We start from the raw sequence: 22432 nt of genomic DNA, 5'->3' as shown, positions 1-22432 counted from the left end.
GAGCTTTCCAAATTATTTTTTAATTAATTTTCTCCAGTTAACTGAGCTAAAAACAAAATAATAATAAAAGATTAGTATTTAAAATAGATTAGTACAAAGAAGTAGAAATGAAAGTTTTGTCTTGACTGTTCATTTAAAAGACTGTAAAGCCCAGAGAGAGAAGTAGGTCTGTGATTGGTTTCCCATGTTAACTGCAGCTACTCTTAGATATTTTCAAATGGAATTGCTCTTTGGCATTTCCTAAGTAATTTCTAAAATAGATGAGAAGAGTATATGTTTGGCTCTACAAAGTCTTCCATCTCACAGTATATTTCAGCTGTAAACAGATTAACACATATCAGTGGTCTGTGACATCCCTCTGTGGAGGGCTGAAATGATACTTTTTTGGTGTATTCTGTTTTGAATCATGCTGTGAGAACATTTTTAATGTAATTTTATATGATATTAGTATTTAAAAAATACATATATTTTACACAGAATGACTATAAGGAACATTGCTCTAGCATTTTCTCGTTAAGCGTATCCATCCTTAGCTGTGTGGATAAGTAATGCTCACTTAACAGCTGCTTGAGGCTAAATATGTATTTCATGCTGGTGATTGCACTGCTCTTTGACAATAGATGCAGAATTCATCATTTTAGAGGCTTAGTGAGGAAATGACCATCAGCTTTTCATGACAGTTTAAACAGCATTTAACCACAATGTTATGACTTCATCTTCTGTTCTCAACCAACCTGTCCATGCAGCTGAAATCACTGGGTGCACAGCACATTATGCTTTAAATGAGAGCAGGGAGCCTGGTCCTGTGAGCACTTTTTGCTGATTACTGAGCTTTCATCATTCCAGTGCTTCAGGTGTTCAGTGACACTGATGAACAGAGCTGAGGTCCCCAGCTCAGGACGCTCTGTGGGTCATCAGAGGCCTCCATTTTAGCAGCACCAACCCAGACATCCCCACCTGCAGTGCCCCCTTGTGCCTCCATCCCCCCTGGCTGGCAGATAGACAAGAGCTGCCATGCAGGTCTGAAGTTTGTGCCAGCAGGTACCTGTGGGCTGCTGGCTCTGCTGGCTCCTTTCTGCAGCTGCAGGATGCTCAACTAGAGTGCTCTGCCTTTTTGCTGCTAACACTGCAAATATTAACAAAATTATTTTGGCAGGTCTCTAGTGAGCAAGTATGTGTGTGTATATATATATTTAAAATAAGTTGCTTTTATGTATGTTTTTCATTTTCACAATGAACTTGAGGTGATTGGTTTCATGGTTTTATTTATGTAACTCACATAAGCTCGCATTGCTGTACATAATTGCAATCTTGAACACTAGAGAACTAATTTAATTCCTTTCAGTCATTCACTCAGGCTCTCCAAATTCAAAGTTGCAAACTTCTTGTGCAACACTTTTGGTATTCATGAAAGAGATTGGGAAGGAGTAAGACAGGATCAGCTGTACATCCACTTTTCATATGTATCTGTCTAACCCCTTCTAGCCCTCCATCATTGTAGGGTCTGTAATCTCCACAAGTGACATAATCATTCACTATCTCATTATTAGAAACATTCTCCTGATGCCAAAGCAGTTTTTATACAAAATAAACATTATGAGTTTATGCTTCTATTGACCATCATAGAATCAAAAAATCATAGAAGGTTTTGGGTTGTGCATCTTTACAGTTTGCAGGACATTAAGGATTTAGAAACACAAATCACCTTATAAAGTGAAAAATGTGTGTGTAATTTTTAAGCATTACCACACAGAAGCATTCAAAACCCAGTCCTGCTCTCCAGTTTGTTGAAATTCTTTTAAGAAGTATAAGAATGGGAAAACTTGGGGATAACTTAGGATTTTAGCTAAGTAGTCACTTTGTGGTCACTTTGGATTCATTCCCAAGCAAAGAATGGCAATAGGAGTTATATTTAGACTTAAAACCTAAATTAATGGATAAATTTAAGCAGATACTTTAAGTAAAAGTTAATTTCACAGTAGTAGATACATTATAAATGAAGTCTCACTAATCATTCATTTTTCACATGTATGTGTTTCAGTGCCATCTATGCACAGATTAAATCATTCATGTATTGATTTTTCTAGTTTTATCTGAACAGTAGATCCCAAGAAATTGATGCATGTAGCAGTGGCAGTAGAGTCCCTCTGCCTATCCCCAGGTGGGAATCTGCTGAGTTTTATGTTCTGTATGCCAGATGCAGCTTGCACTGTCTTCTGCAAAGCAAAGCTGCTGAATTCACATAGCCTACACTGAGCATGAAAGAATGAAGAAAGTGGCATGCACTTTTAACTATCCATTTGAATTATGCACTTTTAACTATCCATTTGAATAAATTAATTTCTTTTTATTGCCTTGGTTATATTCCTCATTTTCCTGCAAAAGTTAATGAGGCATCAGAATGCTGGTGTGTTTTATTACATAAGTTATTACATAAAATTCTTACTCAAGACAATTATTGTTTACATTTTATTGAAGAATATTAGGTAATTAGGTGATCAGATTATGCTTTATTATATCATTGGTTTTTCATAGACAGCCAGTAGTTCTTAGCAGAAATTGCCCTACTTCTCCTAGCCCAAAAGCCTCTGTGTGGGAAGAGCAAAGAGGAGGCATGTGTGTAAAAAGTTTAACCAGCATAAAATACATGGCTTTAGTCTTATGATATAGGACAGGTTTGGAGGCTGCACATTCATCCAGGTGAAATCAAGTTATTGCATGTACTGATTTCATGCTGTCATGGTAATGGCAATTACTGATTTGTCCTTTTCAGGAAGGCACTGTGAATTATACAAAGACCCTTGTATTAACATCAACTGTCAGAATGGTGGCACTTGTGACAGTGAAGGTCTAAATGCTACCTGTGTTTGTGCACCTGGATATGCAGGCAAGTGATTTGTACGTTACACAGAACATCAGGCTGTCAGTGTTCACCATGTCCCAAAGAAGACAAATACCAAGTCAGACTGGGTCTCTTCAAGAAACACATTAATTTGGACTTCGCTGAATTGTAGTCAGTCTAGTGAAAATGGAAAATTCTTGGTATTACAGCTGCTTTGAACTTTGTAGCAAATAAAGCCTGTTACTAAAGAGGTTTTACTAAGCTGACAGCTATTTAATGTGCCTTACTACTTGACACTAGATTGCATTTTAAAAATATCATTTTGAAGACTTCCAGGTAAGCCAATATACTAATTGGACACTGTTGAAACTGAAAAATGTTTTAAAATTGACCTTAGTTACTTTGTGCTCAAGAAACAACTTATTCCATTACCTTAATATGCAATTGCTAAAAGTCCTAAAGTGCTTTTTATGAATCAATTTACACTTTCAGAGTCCTGGTAAGAAGCCCATTTAATCCTTTGGCCTTGTATTTAGACTGATATGACTGGTGTAATCCAAATATCTGCTGCTAAGATAATTTACAACCTGATGCTCTGTCAGTCATGTAATGTAATATCTAATGTGATAGTAATAGATAAACCCATTCATAACTCTTATAGATCAAATTGTGCTTTTTATCTGTGCTAATTAAAGGGCATTCTTTGGAAAAGAATTAGCTTCCTATTGTACAATGTTTCTCTGTTTCTCAGAGACACTGATTATCTGTATTATTGTGTAGCATGTCAGAATGTACGTGTTCAACTGTTATATTATATTTTCTTGGCATGGCAAATATATTTAGAGAAATGAGATGCAGAGTCTGGGTGAGGTTAGTCAAATGCCTTAGTCCTCAGACTTTGTTTTCACCTGGCAGAATGAAGATACTTTCTTCTTGGAACACTTTTGATGTTCTGAGAATAAGGATGCTACTGCACTATAAGGTGTTTTGCAGCAAGAGAGAAATTACATGGCTGACAATGTACTTGCTGTGTCAGGTACCAGCCATACAGAACTGTGGCTTTTGTTGTTTTTTTCTCCTCTGAAGGTGAAGAATGTGAGATCGATGTAAACGACTGTGACAGCAGCCCCTGTCACCACGGGGGAACGTGCATGGATCAGCCTGGTGGCTACACCTGCCACTGTCCTCACGGATGGGTCGGTGCAAACTGTGAAATACGTAAGTTTTGTGGTTCTCTGAAAATGTCTAAAAATGATATGTTATGTTAAAGAAACTTATACTTGTCTCTTTCTATCCGCACAAATACTCCGAATCATGTGTAAATTATCAAAATCATGTTAGATTAATTTTATTTTAGGCCATAACATTTCAGAAGGGGCTATGAAAGTTAAAAAGTTCTGTTTCTGGGCATCCTATTTTGAGATGTGGTGGACTAGATTGTCAGAGATACTGGCTCACAGCTGGGCACTAAGCAGTTTGTCTTTTAACTGTGCTTGTGCTTCAGAGCTTACTTTGGGTAAAATGTACTTCCACAGCCCTATAAGCATGGCCCTAACATATTTGTTTTGACTTCTGAGCACCTGTAGTTTTAGTGGTGTTTCAGCAAAACAACTTTGAACTTGCTTACCTAAGGAAACTAGTTCCGTGTAATTGTGCTGTGACTTGTCTGTGCATGCACTTAACAATTCTTTCAGGAATAACTTTTCCATCCATAGGCCGATTTCCAGCAAATTTGTTAGAAATAAGCATTTAGTAAGCCTTAGAGAGGTTCCACTGGTGGGCCTAGGGAAGGAACAGCTTCAGTGTGATCTTGCTGCTTAGTTTAGAGAGAAGCTTCATTGTAAGTGCACCATTATGGACCAGTGGAGAGTCCACGAGAGGCAGAAAGAATGAAGCCCAAGAGTTAAAATGGAAATTAAGCTTCATTAGTTGTGCTGCTCACAGAGCTGCTTCGTATTTCCCTGATGTCTTGTTCCTGGGATAGAGATGTTGTCTTTACTAGGGAATTCAGCTGTGTATTTAACTGCTTGAATGCTTCAGGCACTGTGGTCATAGATCCCTTTGAGTCATTATACAGATATACAAGTTTGTTAGCACAGTTAATGGTGCAGGGATAGGTGATAGATTAATAAAATAAACACAAAGGCTGGAATAAAAAATGTTTTCTATATCATTTACATGAGGAGCATATGAAGCTTTTATTTTTTACTTTCTTTTACTTAAACATATCGACTGCTTTTAAAAATTGATTCAGTTCTTGATGTTAGTCCTTACTTCAAACCAGTAAATTCAGTTCCAGTGTTTTCTGCTGTAAGCAAAGACTGCAGAAGACCATTCCTAGCTAGCCCAGAGGTGGTGACAGCACTGCCTTTTTGTTGCCTCTGTGAATGGCACCCACACTTCCCTGTGTGTATGGAGCCAGTGTGGTATGGGGAGCACAGCCAGGTGTAAATATGGACACACAGCCTCTCTAACCAATGCAGTGGCTTACACGCAAAGCTGTGGAAGCTTTCCTAAAGAACTTGGATTTTAACAGATATATAAAGGATTATGCAAACAGAGAGGGATTGAGTTTTGAAGAAATCACTTTGCAGAAAGAATTTAAAAGAATCTTGATCTGTAGATTTTTTTTCCTGCAGATCTATGTAGCCATGGGAAGATCTTTGTACTCACTATCTTTCCCTGAGCTATGAATTGGTGGGAACCCAACTGTAATCATATATAGAAAGGCCATATCCAGCTCTTTTATGAGCAGGTGCAGCACTTCTGATCTCACTGGGGGAGACAATAGGGCAGTGCATTTCTCTGAGCTCTAAAGTTTGAATTTTTTAGTAAATCTGCTTCTGTTCATCTTTCTAATTCTTCTTGTCATATTTATTATATTGTGGTGGAAATTAAATTTAAACACTGTGTACTGACTTCCTCTGTATTGAATCATCCCTCTGATACCTAGAAAAAGACCTGAAGCCAAGCTTCAGGCTTCTCAAGAGGGGAAAAAACTGGTGTTTGGGAGTTGTTTACCTAAATAGATCCCATTTTATCTTTTGTGATTCTTTATTACTAGCCATGAAGGAGGCTGTTGGTACTTAATCTTTTTTTGTATTTACTATTATTAAGAGTTCCACATTTTTTCACCAGCTGGTTTAGCTGCCTGAAGTGACTATCCTAACAGAATTTCAGGGTTATCTTCTTGTCAAACTGCTCTCCTGAATTTTCAAGTGTTGTATATACAACAAACTAGACATGTTTGCCTGAATGAACTGTGATATCTATTATATCATCTTATGGTCCTTCCCAATGTTAGCAATTCCAATTAAATAGAATTAAATTGGTCTTAATTATAAAGAGGATATTCTTCCTTTCACAACAAAATGCATTTGCCTAAAAAGTTAATGAAGCATTCACTATAAAAATGCTTACAAATGTCTCATATGAATTCTCTAATTCCTGCTGGTTATTCATTTATATCATTACCTTTGCCACTTTTGTAATTATTAATGTAATTGCTGAGGTATGCCAAACCATGTGGTTACTTGAAAACTAACATTATGAAGAATTTCTAGTGCAGACCGTGTGGTGTGCATTGAAATCTAATTCTTAATTTTATGAACATTACTATAACAACTGAAAATACTGTGATTTTGAGCTGTCATATTTTCTTTCTAATATTTTCTAATATACTTTTAATCTTTGTATTTTGATCTGGTGAGGAAAAAAGGAAGAAATTTCTCTCATCTTTGTCATCCAGAGGTGGAAGACATGGAATCTAAATCAAAACTATCTTGCCATATATCTGCACACATTAGATCTGAATTTGGCCTAGTCTGACAACCTGACAGAAGCCACTGGCTGTGACAAATGTGCTGCAGAACAGAAATAGAAACCCTTCCCAAACTGCACAGAGCACAGCTGTATTCTCTCCCTCATATCCTGACTGGGCAAACTGCAGCAACAGCATTTTAGAAGCATTTAATCACTGAATGATTCAGGCTGATCAAAACTTTACTGATCTCTGAAGAAGATAACACAAACAGCCAGTCCTGTAAGCTCAGCTCACATTTGTGGACAAAAAGTCTAAGCAACCCAAGCTGAGAGGTGCTCTGGGACAACCTTTACTATTGTGACAAAGAGGAACCATTTCTCCAAATTCTGCCCAAGTGAATATAACTTGGGTATGTTACAGCTTCAGACTTTCTCACCACCTTCCTCTAAAATGGATTTATTTTTCTGTCTGTATACATTCCCCTGTATTTCCACCATAGATGGAGATTTTATCCATGGATACCACTAAACTGGTGATTTCGGCTCAGGTGCTTGAATCAATTATCTGCCATCATCAACATCCTTGAGAGGTGGCTTCTGAGAATATCTTAACTGTCCCAAAGCATATGCTTGGTAGCCCTGTTCCCAGAGTGTTTGTGATTAAGTATAGGGAGTTTCTAAACCAGAGCAAAGCAGAAGTACATTTGAAAAAGGAACAGTCACCCCCTAGAAATAACTTTTGCAGAGTGTCAGATTTCCGTAGTCAGTATGATTCAATTCTGTTCCTGGTTTGAAATAATTCATGAGTCCATAGGCTTAAAAGAGTGCCAAAACGAAACCCTAGAGGGAAGTACAGGTTAATTGGAAATACATTGACCCATGCTAGAGAAAAACAGATCTAAGGACATAAGCAATTGATAGAAAAGCTGTTTGGCATTGATAGGCAATAGTTTGAGGATCAAGAATATTTATAAAAATCTGGAATACATAAATACAAGAAGCCTCTTCCACAGTGGCTTTACTTTAATGTCTGCTTTGAGACTCTCAGGGAAATTATGCTCGAGAAAAGACTCTAGTGGGCTCACTATTGTGGGACCTTATGAGATGCCCTTTTTGTCCTTGAAATGCTGGTTTTGAAGTCTCTGAACTCTGATGGAGAAAGGCATAACGAAAGCCTGCATTTCAAGTTAGAAACAAAGCATGTTTAATACAGGTTAAATAAAAGATTTTAGTGGAAGTCTTCACTATTAGAACAAACTGCACAGAGCATTGATGAGTTACTAGAAGCTTTTGCATAAAACCAGCCTGCCTTTAGAGAGCCTACAGTATAAAATAACATAATGCAAGCATAACTTGATGACTTTCTTTGACTTGGATTATATAGGAGATGGAACTAGACTGGTGTTCCCATATGACCTTAAAATCTGCAAAAAAAGATGAGTGAAGGTTCAAGATAGCTCTATTCAAATTTGTGGCATATTAGGCATGGTGATGTATCAGTAACAGAGCCTGAGAAATTACATATCCCCCTATGTTCAAAAGTCAGCAATATTGAAAATGAATACCATAAAATAGTTCTATTCAGCGGGACGGATATAAACTACTAGTTAACAATAAACTTTTATTTCTTATTGGCAGATCTGCAGTGGAAATCTGGGCATATGGCAGAGAGTCTAACAAATATGCCTCGTCACTCCCTCTACATCATCATCGGGGCCCTGTGTGTAGCCTTTGTCCTGATGCTGATCATCCTGATTGTGGGAATATGTCGCATCAGCCGCATCGAGTACCAGGGCTCTTCCAGACCAGCCTATGAAGAATTTTACAACTGTAGGAGTATTGACAGTGAATTCAGTAGTGCAATTGCTTCTATCCGACATGCCAGGTTTGTTCTGGGGGTGGTAATTTAACAGAAATCTGTTGCAATAAGTAATTTCAGTTCATGCCCAGTGCATCTGACTGCTGTTGGCAGAGAATGAATGGGCGGCTTCACTGGGAAAAGACAGGATCACTGCTTGTAGTTCTTTTTTGATCCCTATTCTGTTCTCATCTGGAGTGTGATAATACAGCAGAACTCCTTGAAGAGAGAGGGAGTTATTCTGGATTTATTTGGTGCAACTGATGAAGTGCAAGGTTCTTAGCCTGTCAGATTCTTTAACTGATACACACAAGCAATATGATCAGACAGCAAAGACATGTTGAATTTTGTGACTAATTTACCAGATTATTTAGTGAGACTCTCTTCACCTCACTGATTTTTGTGCTCCTGTTTGCCTTTTACTTGCTTTCCTAGAGACAGTAATTTTTTAACTTTTAATTTTAACGGAGCACTTGCAAGACAGGGCATTGTGTGTCAGAATTATACAGAAGTAGAACTGGAAGGGATTTGAGAGCTGAAGTGTAAGCCATTGCACTGATATAGCATTAAATATGCATTAAATAGCTCCATGCCAATAACTGTGTTTTAAAATCTCCAAAGGAGTTGAATAGAGTTAAAAAAAGCTTTCCTAAAATCCAACCTGGATTTTCTTTGCTATGAACTACACTACTTCTTTCTTACTGCTCTTCAGGCTGCCATGAAGAAGAATTTATCACTGTTTGTATCACTTGTGCATCAGGTGATGAGCTCCCCCCCACACCAGTTTTTTTAATAATAAAAAGCAAAACAATTTTTTTCTTCCCTGGACTTAACTAACCCATTCTTCCAGTATCTCCTCCTGGATCATGCCAGCTTCTTTATTGTCTTCCTGGGACACACTCCAGATTGTCTTTCTCGTTTTTATTTTGATGGGGGGTCCCTAACGCTGGAAGTTGTTCTCTGTCAGAAGATTTACATGCGCCAAACAAACTGAATAATCACCTCCTGCATCTTATTTGTGGCATTCCTCTTCATACATCTGAAAAAGAAACTTTCTTCTTTGTTTGTTTTATTGTTTTTTAATTTGCATTACACTAGCGCCAGATTTTTCCTTGCCCCGAGATCCTCTGTGTAATTTTGCTTCCCAGTCAGTATTGTTTTGTCTGTGTTTGACATCTCTCTCAATAAGGTAGAACTTCCATTTTTGTAGTTTCTTTTTCCCATTTCTTCGATTTGTCAAGATCACTTCAAATTCCAACATAGTGTTTGTGTGTGTTATCATTAAAATGCTCTTAAAAGAATGGAGGGAGACACGTTTCTGTGCATTGATGTGGAGGAATGTGTGCATATTGGTTGGTGACTGCTGGTAATTCATTTTCTGAATGCTCCAGTGCTGTTTCAGTGAAAGTTAAATAGGTTAAATTGTACCACCACTGAAGTTGTCAGGTACCTGGAATGGATGAGGTATTCCCACGGACTCAGTTAATCACAGCACAGCTTTGGGCAGTAGCTCTTTAAAGTGTTCCAACTAGGTTTACAATAAAACATTTGTTCATTGTCAAAATACATTAGTCGGTAAATATTTTAAAAAGAAAGATGTGTATAGTTGTTTTAACACAGCCATAAAATCAGTATTCTTTTAAGTTTTCCTTGAAGTCCCCTTTACCACTTAGTCTTATGTCTTTCCCAGTAGAATCTCAGCATCTCCACATTGTACTCACCCTGAGAAACCCTTTTTCCTTTAGTACTGTACTGGGAGAGGACAGAGTTTATGACCCATAAAAAGCTTTAGAGTTTTTTTATTATTTGGCCTTCTGAATGTCTACATTTATGTACTACACATCTCCGAGGGTGGAGAGCAAGGTGCAAAATTATACTGTTCGTCTTTGAGATTAAACACCTCCCTCTGCTCCTATAGCAGGGATGAGTGTGTCAGTCCTCTTGAGTTACTACTGGTTGAAGTTGTACTTTGCACTTCCCCAAGGACTGGAATTCATCTTCTGAGAAACTTGAGTTTTCTTAACTTATTTCTTAAAGCAAATTTGTCAGCTTTCTATCTAAGGGTACCAAGGAAAAGTGTACCAGCAAGGCAGGCTCTTTTCAGTCAGAATTTGTCTTGCCTTTTACAGTTTCACTGGCAGATAATGAAAATGATAAAAGATTTCCTGTAGGAAACCTTTCTAATCTTGGAAGCTGGATTAGTTCAAGTCTTTATCACTACTGTCTAGATTACTGTGAATGAAACTCTGCTTATTACTGAAGGCAAAAGTTTAAAAAACCCCAAGTTATCATCATGGTAAAATAAACTTTGAAGAAGTTCTTGGACTGGGATAGATTCATGATGATTTTTTTATTATGCAGTTAGAAATTACATTATTGTCAATAAATGGTTTCCCTATCTTGGAAAAGGTGTTTCTACTTAATGCAAATGAAAATAAATGTTTTCATTCCAAATAATTCTCTGTGTCTCTCAGAGAATGGATGTCTTATAAAAATCCAAGATAGAGCTGCCAAGTCAGATAATTCACAGAGGTTTAGTGTGAAGATTGTTGTGTTTATTTTGGTTTCAGAAAGATATAAACCACTGCTTTGGTAAATTCAATCCAGGAAAAGGAGCACAACTTTATAGTTGTTTTTGCATAAACTCTTAAATCTACATAAATAAATACCAAGATCTGAATTTTCAGAATTGCTGTATCTAAAAGATCTACTTTCAAATAATAGAAAATTCAGCATTTTCTGGAAATAATTCCCTTTCACAGTTAGATCCCCAAACATATTAGTAATTTCGGAAAATGGAGGCCTAAGGAAAAGTGAATAGATTATTTTCTTTAAATATGAGGTTTCTGTTAAAGTCAATAGGTGTCCAGGGAGTGTGGATGCCTGTTGCATATTAAATAAGTTATTTTAAAATGATTTCTTCATTTTTTCAGCATTTTTTTCTTAATTTTTTTTTTTTTTTTATAATTTGATATTTACTAATCCAGTACCTACTGTAAGAAAAAAAAAATGTGCTTGAGGTTCATTACTAATAAACGTCTACTTCTACTGAATGTTCCTAGAATTAGCAGGTCAGAACTAGACAGTTTTCTAACCTGGTGAAGCACAGCTGTCTTTCACATTCATTATTTGGGCAGTAAAGAAATATTGCTTTTATGTTAAAGTTTATACTTTAACATTTTAAAGCAAGAAGCTAACAGTGTAATGAAATAGTTGACCACTGTTTTCAGTAGCCATAAGACTTCATTGAATTGGAACCAAGATCTGTTATTGAAACTGAATCATGCACTTTAGAAAACATTAACACTGAGTTCACAAATTATCTGGTTACAGACTGTACTACAGTACATTTCGTGTGTGCCCAGATGCTATTTGCAGTAGCCTTCACGCATTGTTTACAGAGTAGTTTCTTAAATTTTTACTTTCACATCCTATCCTGTTCCATCCATGTGTGGGTTGAAGAGTCTGGTTTGTCAGACTCTGATTAGGTTGTCCTGTCACAGCAGGGCCGGCTCCTCTCCACTGCACATTCCACATTCTCCCCATTCCTGTGTTAAACTGCAATGTCCAAAGCTTTCTGAATCTGATGAACATCAGGACGGGCTCATTTCCCACCATTTCCTGACAGGTTTCAGTCAGCTACCTGTTTGTGAAGGTATTATCACATGCACAAGTACTCTGGTCTCCACACCACCTGCCAATTGCTTATATACATCCTCAGCCACAATTAATTTTGTGGGAACTCTATGGTTATAGCTCAGTTGTTCTAAGCAAGACACAATACCAGTTACACACCTGACCTTTTCTCTGAAAAATTCAGAGGAAATAAATCCTTCTCTTCCTGAGGAGGCAAAAAGAGTCCCTTTCCTCCTCTATGTATGCTCTTTTCTTCTTTCTTTTCTCTTTTTTTTTTTTTTTAAATTCTAGTCTCTCTTTTTTTATTTCTCTTGTTTAAACTTTATTTATGGACTCCTTTTACCAGTTGCTGGCTTTAAACAGAGTAGCAACGTGTGGTTTCTTCCTTCTATTTCTGGGGAAACTCAGAACTCCAGCCTGGCCCATAGAATTTGGAAGACACCATTTCATCAGGGTTCAGCTGTCCAGTATTCTCAAAAATCTTCTACTTGAAGGGGTTGTTGAGGTTAATGACTCTCTATGATTAGCCATCTCTTGAAATGGCCTTTTAAGGAAGAGGATGGGCAAGACCATTCTTTATGTGAAGCAGATTTCACGCATGCACACACACAGAGCTACCTGTGCCAAGAAGAATTCCTACAGGGAATATATACTGTCCTCATTATTGTCAGGGAACCTTTGGTCTCTCTCAAGCTACACAGGTTGCTCTTATTCAATGCTTCATTGCAAAATATATTTTCTAATTCTCATTTCATTTATTTTACTTTGTGATGGTCCCTGTGCCACTGGTAAGTATCTCTGATGTACATGTTGGAACACCATCATCTTCCATGAATAGATGCAGCAAATCTAAATGTAGAGGCTATAGAACTTCCCTAGTGCTACTGCTACTCTGTTTACTGATCCAAGCACACAATTGTTCTTCAGACACAGTATGACACTAAAGCTAATGTCAGAATGATTATCCATCTTGTTCTTCCAGTCTTTTTCCAGACTCAGTGCTTACTAGGATTGAGCTTTCCCCACACAGTGTTATACCCTTTGTTAGATGTATAATCTTATGTTTGATTGCCCTGGAAGAAATCTTTATTCACTTGTTTGCATGTGCATTCATTGTAAGCAGGTGATGGATTGATCCAGCACACTTTGTAGCAGGGACCTGCACCTTTTCACTTTTTATTACCCCTTAAATCATTGCCTCTAGCAGATTGTGCTGGTAATTGTTTTATGTGTTCTTTTATGCCATCAATTAAATGATAGCAAAGCATTGTTGTGCAGTCCTACCAGACACACACCCACTGAATGAAGATTTCTCATTTAACAGTTCTGTCTTTGACATAAACCTCTGAGGTTTGTGTTAACTCCGTTTACTGTTGTGAGCAGGAACTGACTTCTGAACCACCTGATCAAGGCAATGTGGTCGACCAGCTCGGTGGCTCAACCAGGCCACAAACTACTTGCACATGTGCTGTGGTCTTTTCTCAGCCTTTTCTAATTAGGGTCACATGTCAACCCTGACCTGCACAAGAGAATAAATTTTGTACTACTTCACTGTGTGCAATGAGCCATGTGTTCTCTATCTGTCAAAATTTGACTTACATCTCTGGAGAATGTTCATCATCATTTGTATCTCTGCAAAGCTCTATTTCTTTTAAATCCTTGAAAATGATGGTGAAAAAGGGTGATTCAGAATTCAGTGCTGCCTCTGATTTAGTAAGATGCCATTAACTTGATTCCTTAATTCAATTCTTGAAATTTTATCTCATTTGCCAAAAATCAGGTTTATCCACCAGGATGCTGATGAGAAAATGTACTCTGTGCATATTTATTAAAACAAACTATAGAGGAAGGCAGATATTCATGCATGGGAATGTATCTAGTGTGGCCTTATTGACAGCTGAAGTACCTTGAAAAATGAAATGTTCACCATATATATCATAATGCTTTCAGCCATTTCAGTTTTGTCAGCAATTCTAGATCACTGAAAACACTCAAGAATGAAATTGGAAGTCAGGAAGTTGCGTAAAAGTCTTGGAAGAAAATCAAGTTAATTTTGGTTTGTGCTAAACATTATCCTAAAAAACTGAATTTTTCTGGGTCTCACCTCCCAGTGCACACAACTTAAATTAATACAGACTTAAAATAGTATATAAACGGATAAAAATCCTTGGTGTGGATGGCTGTATAAATAAGTCTTTCTCTTTTTGTGTTACTAAATACTTGACCATTTTTTGCCTCATCTTCCTGTGAATTTTTTGTTTGTTTGTTTTGTTATTTAAAACTCCTGTAATTGTAACCAGAACACTTTAGTACTTTTTCCACTTTGGTGTTGCATTTTTAGCACTATTTTTATATCTTAATAAATGATCAGAGGGGTGAAAGACTCTCCATGCGGTGCAAAGTCTTCTAAAAGGGTCCTGGACATGCCAGCACTGGGTCCACAATGACAGAGCCTGAGAGTTCTCAGCACAGGCAGATACAGCTGGTTCTTAGCAGGGATGGCTGCCCAGGATGCTGCTCATGTGATTCTGTTGCTTGTGAACCTTTGCTAGATCAGTATGTTTATGTGGCACTGTAATACTCTAACTGCCATTAATATGGCCAGTGTTGCAACCAGTGTGCAGCACGTTGATAATTTGAGTGTCCTTCTCATGTGGATGTCAGGTGAGCAAAGACTTAAAATTAATTTTTCAAATGCCTTGCCTAAAGCTTTATAACTCAATTCAGTACACAGCTACTGCCTTTCCAAATGCATGTTACATAGCTGTCTATTATTTACCTTTTGTAAATATTTATGATCTGACCTTAATATTGGTTGTCAGAGCAGGCTCGAAAATAAAATTCTTCCCTCTCATCTTCTACAGTCTTCCCATATTCTGATACTGCAGAATTCCACAGCAGAGTTCCTGTAGCCTTTGATATGGAATCTGTTTCTTGATTGCAAGAAGATTTATAAATTTTTTTATTTCGTACATATATTTCAAGAGTCACAGTTCAGATATTTAAAATTCTGTACTTCTGGCATGTTGCAATGCAATTTAGAGTTTATCTAAGCTCTCCGACTTTGTTTCTGATCACATTCCATAACTCAGTCTGTTGTTGCCATGAACTCATTAATACTTCTGTTTGTCACCAGAAGTTTTCTTTTGTTTCCAGGTTTGGCAAGAAATCCCGACCTGCAATGTATGATGCAACCCCCATTGCTTATGAAGATTACAGCCCAGATGACAAACCTTTGGTTACACTGATTAAGACAAAAGATTTGTAATCTAGTGTATCTTTTTTGGATTATTTTTCAAAAGGATGGGCTACTAACCTAATTTAAATATTTTTAAGAAGAAAGCATAAGTAATTTAAACCATTAGATGCTTCAGAATTTTCTGTAGAATATTTAAGAACCAATTTTCTGCAGCTTTTAGTTTGGAAAAATATTTTAAAACAGAATTTGTGAACTTCATGATTTACATTTTAATGTACCTTGAGCTCTATAAACTATAAGCTTACGATAGTGTGTGCTTTTTTCTTGGTAGACACTATTACTAAACCCAGATGAGTTTCTTGTGGTTGTTACGGAACAGAAAACAATAATTAACGAGGAGTTCTTTATGACATGTCAGTGGCAGCTTTCTCAGTAGAGGTAGGAAAAATGTGAAGCATAATATGATATATAATATATCCATTAATTAAAAAAGTCTAAAATGTTTGTGTTGTGAAAAAGAAACTAGTAAAAATTATTATTCCTAATCTGAATGAATTAGCTTTTGCCTTATTCCATGCATGGATAGATAACCTATTTCTCCATTATTTCCTGAAAGTTGCTAAAACATACTCTTGAGTTGATGTTTGACATTTTTGTAATAGTTATTCAGGCTAGGCCTTGTATAATAATTAAAGTGCCTCTTGAGGCAAAATAAGGGCATGATCCTTTAAACATTGAACTCAATGAGAGAACTTCCATTGACTTCAGTGGGCATGGGATTGGATCCTACAATTGGACTGAATCTATATTTTTCTTTAAAGGTTAAAGTTTTTTATATTGTGAGTAAACTAAGCATATGGTTTAAGTTGTTTGTTTCCTAAAGGTTGTTGATGTACAGTATTGTTTCATGAAATATTGTGTATTTCTCATAGTGCTTCTTATTTAGGATCAGTATGGGGTTTTTGTGGCTGTATTTGATTGCTTATGGGCGTCTTAAATTCTTGCTCATTTCAGAAAATACCGAATAAACGTTAATCAGTGAAGATTACAGCTGTTTCTTTGTTTTTCTTCATTTCAAAGTGAAGTGTTGTCTATAAATTTGAAAGGACATGTGCTATAAATAATGCCAAAATAAGATATTCCAGCTGTTAATTTGAAAAGGAAAATATGGATTTTGTTATCAATGTAATCTCTCGAAAGTGAGACAAATGGAGCTCCGGAGCAGAGGTGCAGTCCTTGATGGTGAATATCCAGGTTAGTAACACCATGTTGTGTTAGAATTAAGGAAATGCCAAATGCTTCTCAGAAATCCAGAATACCTTTTCTGACACCCTGTGTCTGCTGCCACGGGCTTTTAACAATGTTGGTCCAAGATAATTGCTAGAAAGAGACCTAAATCTAAATTAGTTTTGTTTTTCAGGCACAGTTTTCCATGACAGAGGTTGTACATTTGCACCTGGTGGCTGTTAGATGACCTTTCTTTGTTGGTACAGGGTTTTGCTGCTGTTTTATTCTGTATATTGAAACTTTTATTTACTGTAGCTTTTAGGAATGTTTTGAGAACCCTTTACAGAGAAGGGTCAAAAACAAGCTATACCCTGTACCAATGTTTTTAACTTGAGTGGAAAAGGGGCAAATATGCTGATGTTGTAATTGATTTGTTAATCAATTACAATGATCCTGTTAATCACAGGAAGAGGAAATACTCATTCTTCTGAGTTTTTGGCCTTTGCAGTCATAAAGTATTGGCTTGTAAATCTATACAAAGTAGGGAAACAAGCAACTCTGTTATTCTAGGGAACATACATATTCATGGTCCATATTTTACAAGAGAGATGTTGCAATGAGCAGCAGCCTTTCTGCATACAAATCACACCTTGGTAGTGATTCTCGACCAGCCTATATTTCTCTCAATTGACTGACCTGAAAGATAAGTGAGGAGCTATTTTCCTGTCCGCTTGAAGCCTCTAGCTTCTGTAAATCATCCTGTGCTTCCTATGAATTGTACTTTGAAAATTACTTTGGTTCGTTCCAATTTATTTTATTGAACCCTGATGGCATGTTATGCATGCACTATGCCTGAATCCATGCGCTCCTGAGATATTTGTGAAGCGCTGCACTGCCTGCCAGATGGATCAGCCCTCAGACCTGGAGGGAACAAACCCATCCTCTCTTTTTATCCCAACTCTGAAGCTGCAAGAACAAGTTGGTTACTGTCTTTATACGCCAGATCATGTCCTTCTGAGGATATACATGAATGCAGAAAAAGGACACTGGTAATTTCATATCCTTTTTCCAAACCATATGAGGTTTGTTCTATATAGGAAGCAAATATAGATGTATAGCATATACCACCTGGTGTTAATATACTACACATGGGTTGTTTTGGAGTTTTTTTGGTAAATCATCCAGATGCAGAAAGGGGTGATTGTTAGCCCCCAGCAATGGGCTAACAGCCTCCAGCTCCTCCTGCGGATGGGAACAAGCCTCTGAGCTTGTCATTAACCTCCAGTACTTTCCAAGTTTGGTTATTTTTTTGTCCTCTTCCATCTGTAAATAGGAGAACATCCCTGAGTGTGGCCAGATATGACATTCCTGAAGATGTATATTTTCTCCTTTGATAGCAGTAGACACCTGATGAGGAATAAACTCAACACCTCTGGATATTATCCTTTGTGGGGATGGCTGAGGGGAATTGAAGAGCCCCTCCCCACATGTGTTGCCAGGGGGAACTTCTTTTTCCCTTCACGTGGCTAAATCCTTCTTTGTCCAAAATTTGAGATTCCCTTCTCGTGTTGCCCACAACCACCCAGCTTTCACAGAGCAGACAGGCACATTGCATTGGATAGAGCTGCGACCCTTCCTTACAGCTGAGCAAATCCAGCCCCGTCCTCCCTTTGGGTTCCTCCAATCTGGTTTCTGTGTCAGGTGTTTGCTGAGTGACCAGTTTTGGGAACCCTTTTTTGTTTCTCTACTGCCACATTTCTGCAGTTCATGTGCTGCTCAGTATTGGCTGGGCTGAAATTGCTATTTGTGTGTTACTCTGTTCTTATTCCTGACCTTAGAGGGGATGCAGAAGTAAGAACTTCTGCTTCCTCCTTGATCATGGAGGGTAGATGAAAGCCAGAGTAATTCAGCAAAGGGTTTAGTCTCCCATGCCATTTCCTGCTATGAATAATCAAAATAATTAGTGTATTATCAAGAGCTAATGAGTTCATGTTCCAAACATAAGAAATGGGAGTGTCAGGGCAGTCCAGTGTATGTCCAAACCTTCTCTTCAAACCTACTGAGAGAGATGTGCACTGGGTTGTGATTGTCAGGCACCTTTTATTTTATAAGAAAATATAAACAAAATTTTTGTTTAAAATATATTTTATCTCTCAGCATCCATCAGCGTTGTGAAATGCTCTCACGAGCAGTGGAGTAGTGAGAGAGAGGTGAGGCACACAGCTAATGCCAGATGAGAGACAGGGAACTGATCTGCTGTATCTCCTCCTTGCATGTTTGTCCTCTGCTCCCTGAGACTTTGGCTGAGCATCTGCCAAAACATTGTAGTTGTGTGGGGTCAGGAGGGTTGGCATAAGGCAAATTTGACTCTGAGACACTTTTATGTGTACATTTTAAACATCTCATCAGGGAGATGGGACCAGCCAGAGTCTAACACCTAAGCAATCAGAAAACTGCTGCTCCCTGAAAATGCTGGAGATGGTTCCAAAGATGGGCAGACTGTGATGTGCTCTCAGCTCTTTCTCAGGCTGATGTGCTGGTCACTGCAGAGGCGTCGCTCAGAAGTTGTCTTTGTACTTCTTGACTCCTTCTGCTGTTTTCATTAGAGGTGATCCCTCTTGTGTAACTTCTGTGTTGCAGAGTCCCTTTAGTGGACCCAGCATCTGAATCCTTTATATCCTTTTTCCCCTCTCATATTTTGGAAGAGCTCCAAATAGGTGAAGGTGATCCCTTCCGGCAGAACATGGGTCACCCAGTGAAAACAAACAAAACTTCAAAGGGGTTATGCCACAGCTTCATCTGGGCTCAGCTGGTTTCATTTCTTCTACAGTGCAAAATGTATAACAAATATGACCTCCATGGAAAAGTCAGATTTCTCTGTTATTATGAATTCCAGTTTCAAATCCTCCTTTTAAGAAGTTTATGATAAGATGATTATTGTAAATAAGCTTCCCCTTTAGCAAAGAATAAATCATCAAATAGGCTTTGTTTGGTGAGATCTTTGGCAAAGGAATGTAAATAAATAAGCTAACTGAATAAACTTCTTTATCTGACACTCAGAGCAGAAAAGGCAGCAAAGTTAATCATTTAGGAAAATAAGCTTGTCTGCTGTGCTTTCTTCAATAACAGACCAGGAATAGTTTAAGGGAAAAAATCTGCTCTATATCATTGACCCTAGGCTCTTTGCTAGCATCCCACAGACCAGAAGAGATCATGTTTATCACTCTGGAAGCAATGCTATCTTCTCAAGGAGATGTCCTTCACTGCAAAATTTTGACTTATTTCTTTTCCTGTGGACTGGTCTACTTCCTGTCAGAGTAGCTCCTTGCAACAGAACAGAGATCTCTTATGAAGCCAGCTGGGACTTCTCTTCCATCTCCTGGGAGTAGTATACACATGAACAATAATCAGAATCTGCAGTGTCTTAAACTTTGAATTCCATTCATGTTTCCATATGAGCAAGTTTGCATGTGCCTATACATTGATGTCAGTCCAGCACCGCTCAAGGAAAGCAGAGTGTGACTGTTCTGATCTTCACTGCAGTTCTTTACTCACTTATGTGGGTTTGAAGTAATGTGAAGTAAAGCTGCCTGGAGTCTGAGCCTAGAAACCAGATACAGATTGCACAAGGTAACAAAAATACGTGTAGCTTCTGTGGAAAGAGAAAATAGCCTAATGCAATTTATATTATTTTAGCATGTAGAAGCTGCAATAGCAGTTAGTTTGTCAGCAGAATACTTTGTTCTCACCCTCAATTGTAATGGTTGGTTATGTGATCATTGCTGTAATGTATCTCACCATCCTTTGCTTTAATCCTTTGATCGTGCAGTATATTCTGCCTTACTGCTCTAGGGCATCTTATGGAGAAACTTAACCATTGGCATCATAGCTGAAGACAAGCAGGAAAAACAGCTGTAAATTGGTCAATGGAGAGTTCCTGTGTCTGAAACTCTTTGGCCAGATAGAACAGGATGAACTTATGACACTCTCCTGACTCATCCGTCTCTCTAAGTCTTTGATTAATTCAATCTCTTCCTCCCTTCTCATAAGTGCTTTGGTTGATGAAAGACTGCATCTAATATTGCATCAGGACAGCAATATCACAGCATGGCATTGCTCCACCAGGACTCTAGTAAGATCATCAAGTCCACCTTTGACTGATCACCACCATATCAATTAGAATAATAGTATATTTTTTTTGTCTTAAGCCTATGAAACCGAGAAAGAGAACCTTTGTTCTTACTCCCTTTCACCTGCACACCTGGCCACTGTAAGCTTCAAGAAAACACTTTCTTAATGAGTATGAGGACCATGAGGGCAATTTCATGCATGATAAAGCTTCATTTACCTCAGCCACCTGCCGGAAGGTTAACTTTAACTTCTGGTTTGGAAAAAAATAATGGCTCAAGTGTACAGTTTCTGTGCTGTCCTAGAAGCCAGCTTATTTTCTATACTGTATTGAGACAGAGAGAACACAAAGGTTCCAATTATTATTCTTTCTCCCTGAGAACAGTGCAACTCATGGATAGGTTACAGGGAGCAGAAATCAGTATTAGCTTGCTGAATACTGTGTTTGTAGATTCCCAGGGTATGGCACTGATATTTATTCTACAGAGCAGTCTGTGGTTGTTTGAGTTGTTATACTGCATCTGTCATGTGAAGAAGGCAACCAGGCAATAAGTGTCATGATGCAAAATAATTTATTTCAAGGATTTTGTACCTAAAATGTGCTGTCCGTATTGTCTTATTTGTGGTCTGTACCTGACACCAGTTCCTCCTACTAATTAATTTAATTTGAACATTTATTTTAGTTGTTTGCCCTTTGTATGGCATTTGCTAGAAAGGTCTGTCAAAATGAAACTGGCAAAATGTCATGTAAATAAGGATGGATCTGCTTTTGCATGTGCCTGTAATGCCATTCCATTTTCATCTTGCTGTGAATTTGAGCTTGAGATTGTTCTCCATATGATGACCAGTTATTTTTATCTCCAGTACTCAGCACACTGCCTCCCCTCTTTCCCTGTGCCCGGTGTTGTCTGTGTGTGATAAGGACAAAGATGGGATGAGATTTTTAGAGCATTGAGTTACATACAAAATTTATCAGTTTTTCTCTGCCTTTCACTTGTTTCATTTCCATGGGGAGAATATTTTACAATTCCATGGAGATGCTTTAATCCCTGGTAGCTTTGAAGGGTTATTATATTTTAATACATGTGAGATTTAAAATAAGGTAGTAAGCTAGCAATATTGACTGACGTGTCAGGTTTAAATCAAAAGTGTCTCACAGCTGTGATTTACTTAGTGATATATGTTGCTGAATTTTGAAAGATTTCATTTGGAATAGATTATTGAATGGAATAGATTATTGAACGGCAAATATGGTGATGCTTTGATGACATTTTAAAGTTTCATGCAATAAACCAGGAAATTGCTGTAAAAATAGTTAATACCATCTAACTTTCCATCACTGTAGTGGACTACTGTCTGTAGAGAAAACTAAAATTCCCAGCAAAACCACTGCCCTACCCTGGCATTAGGGCTGGCATGTTTTCTCAATTGATTTTCGAGAAGCCCTGATTTTGCATATGCAATATAGTCATCTTCTCTTTTCCCATCTGGCAGTACCTTTCAAGAAGGGCAGAAATTGTGGGCAGAGAAATAATATCAGACTTCAAATCAACAGTTAAATGTGCTCTTTATTCAGAAGCAAGTCAGCTTTGAGATTTCTGAGAATTCATTGTCTCGCTCTTTTTCGTTTATGTGTTGTCTCTGATTTACATCCCTCTTCTTCAAACTTCAGTGTCAAGGGTGATTTATGAGTGCAATTTTCTGTGTAATATTCTGCAGCAATAGTTGGCAAATCCCTTCCCTCAGTATAGGGATGTATTCTCTGTTACACAACAAAGAG

General features: G+C 37.7%; 1 protein-coding gene across 1 annotated transcript in view; it reads left to right on the top strand.

Moving 5' to 3' along the window:
• DNER (delta/notch like EGF repeat containing) overlaps positions 1-16345 on the top strand; it is a 73254-nt gene extending 56909 nt beyond the window's left edge. Inside the window, exons 10-13 of the mRNA XM_039384949.1 lie at positions 2774-2887; positions 3929-4060; positions 8243-8489; positions 15255-16345. Of these exons, the coding sequence (XP_039240883.1) occupies positions 2774-2887; positions 3929-4060; positions 8243-8489; positions 15255-15366 (605 nt within the window). The 3' untranslated portion in view covers positions 15367-16345. The remainder of the gene's footprint in view (positions 1-2773; positions 2888-3928; positions 4061-8242; positions 8490-15254) is intronic.
• Positions 16346-22432: the final 6087 nt, after the last annotated feature.

The sequence above is a fragment of the Pipra filicauda genome, unplaced genomic scaffold (assembly GCF_003945595.2).
Source record: "Pipra filicauda isolate LSUMZ 115617 unplaced genomic scaffold, ASM394559v2 scaffold387_size670060_pilon, whole genome shotgun sequence".
NCBI classification, from domain to species: Eukaryota; Metazoa; Chordata; class Aves; order Passeriformes; family Pipridae; genus Pipra; species Pipra filicauda.
Note: the sequence above shows the minus strand (reverse complement) of the source record. Positions and strands in the feature narration are given on the sequence as shown.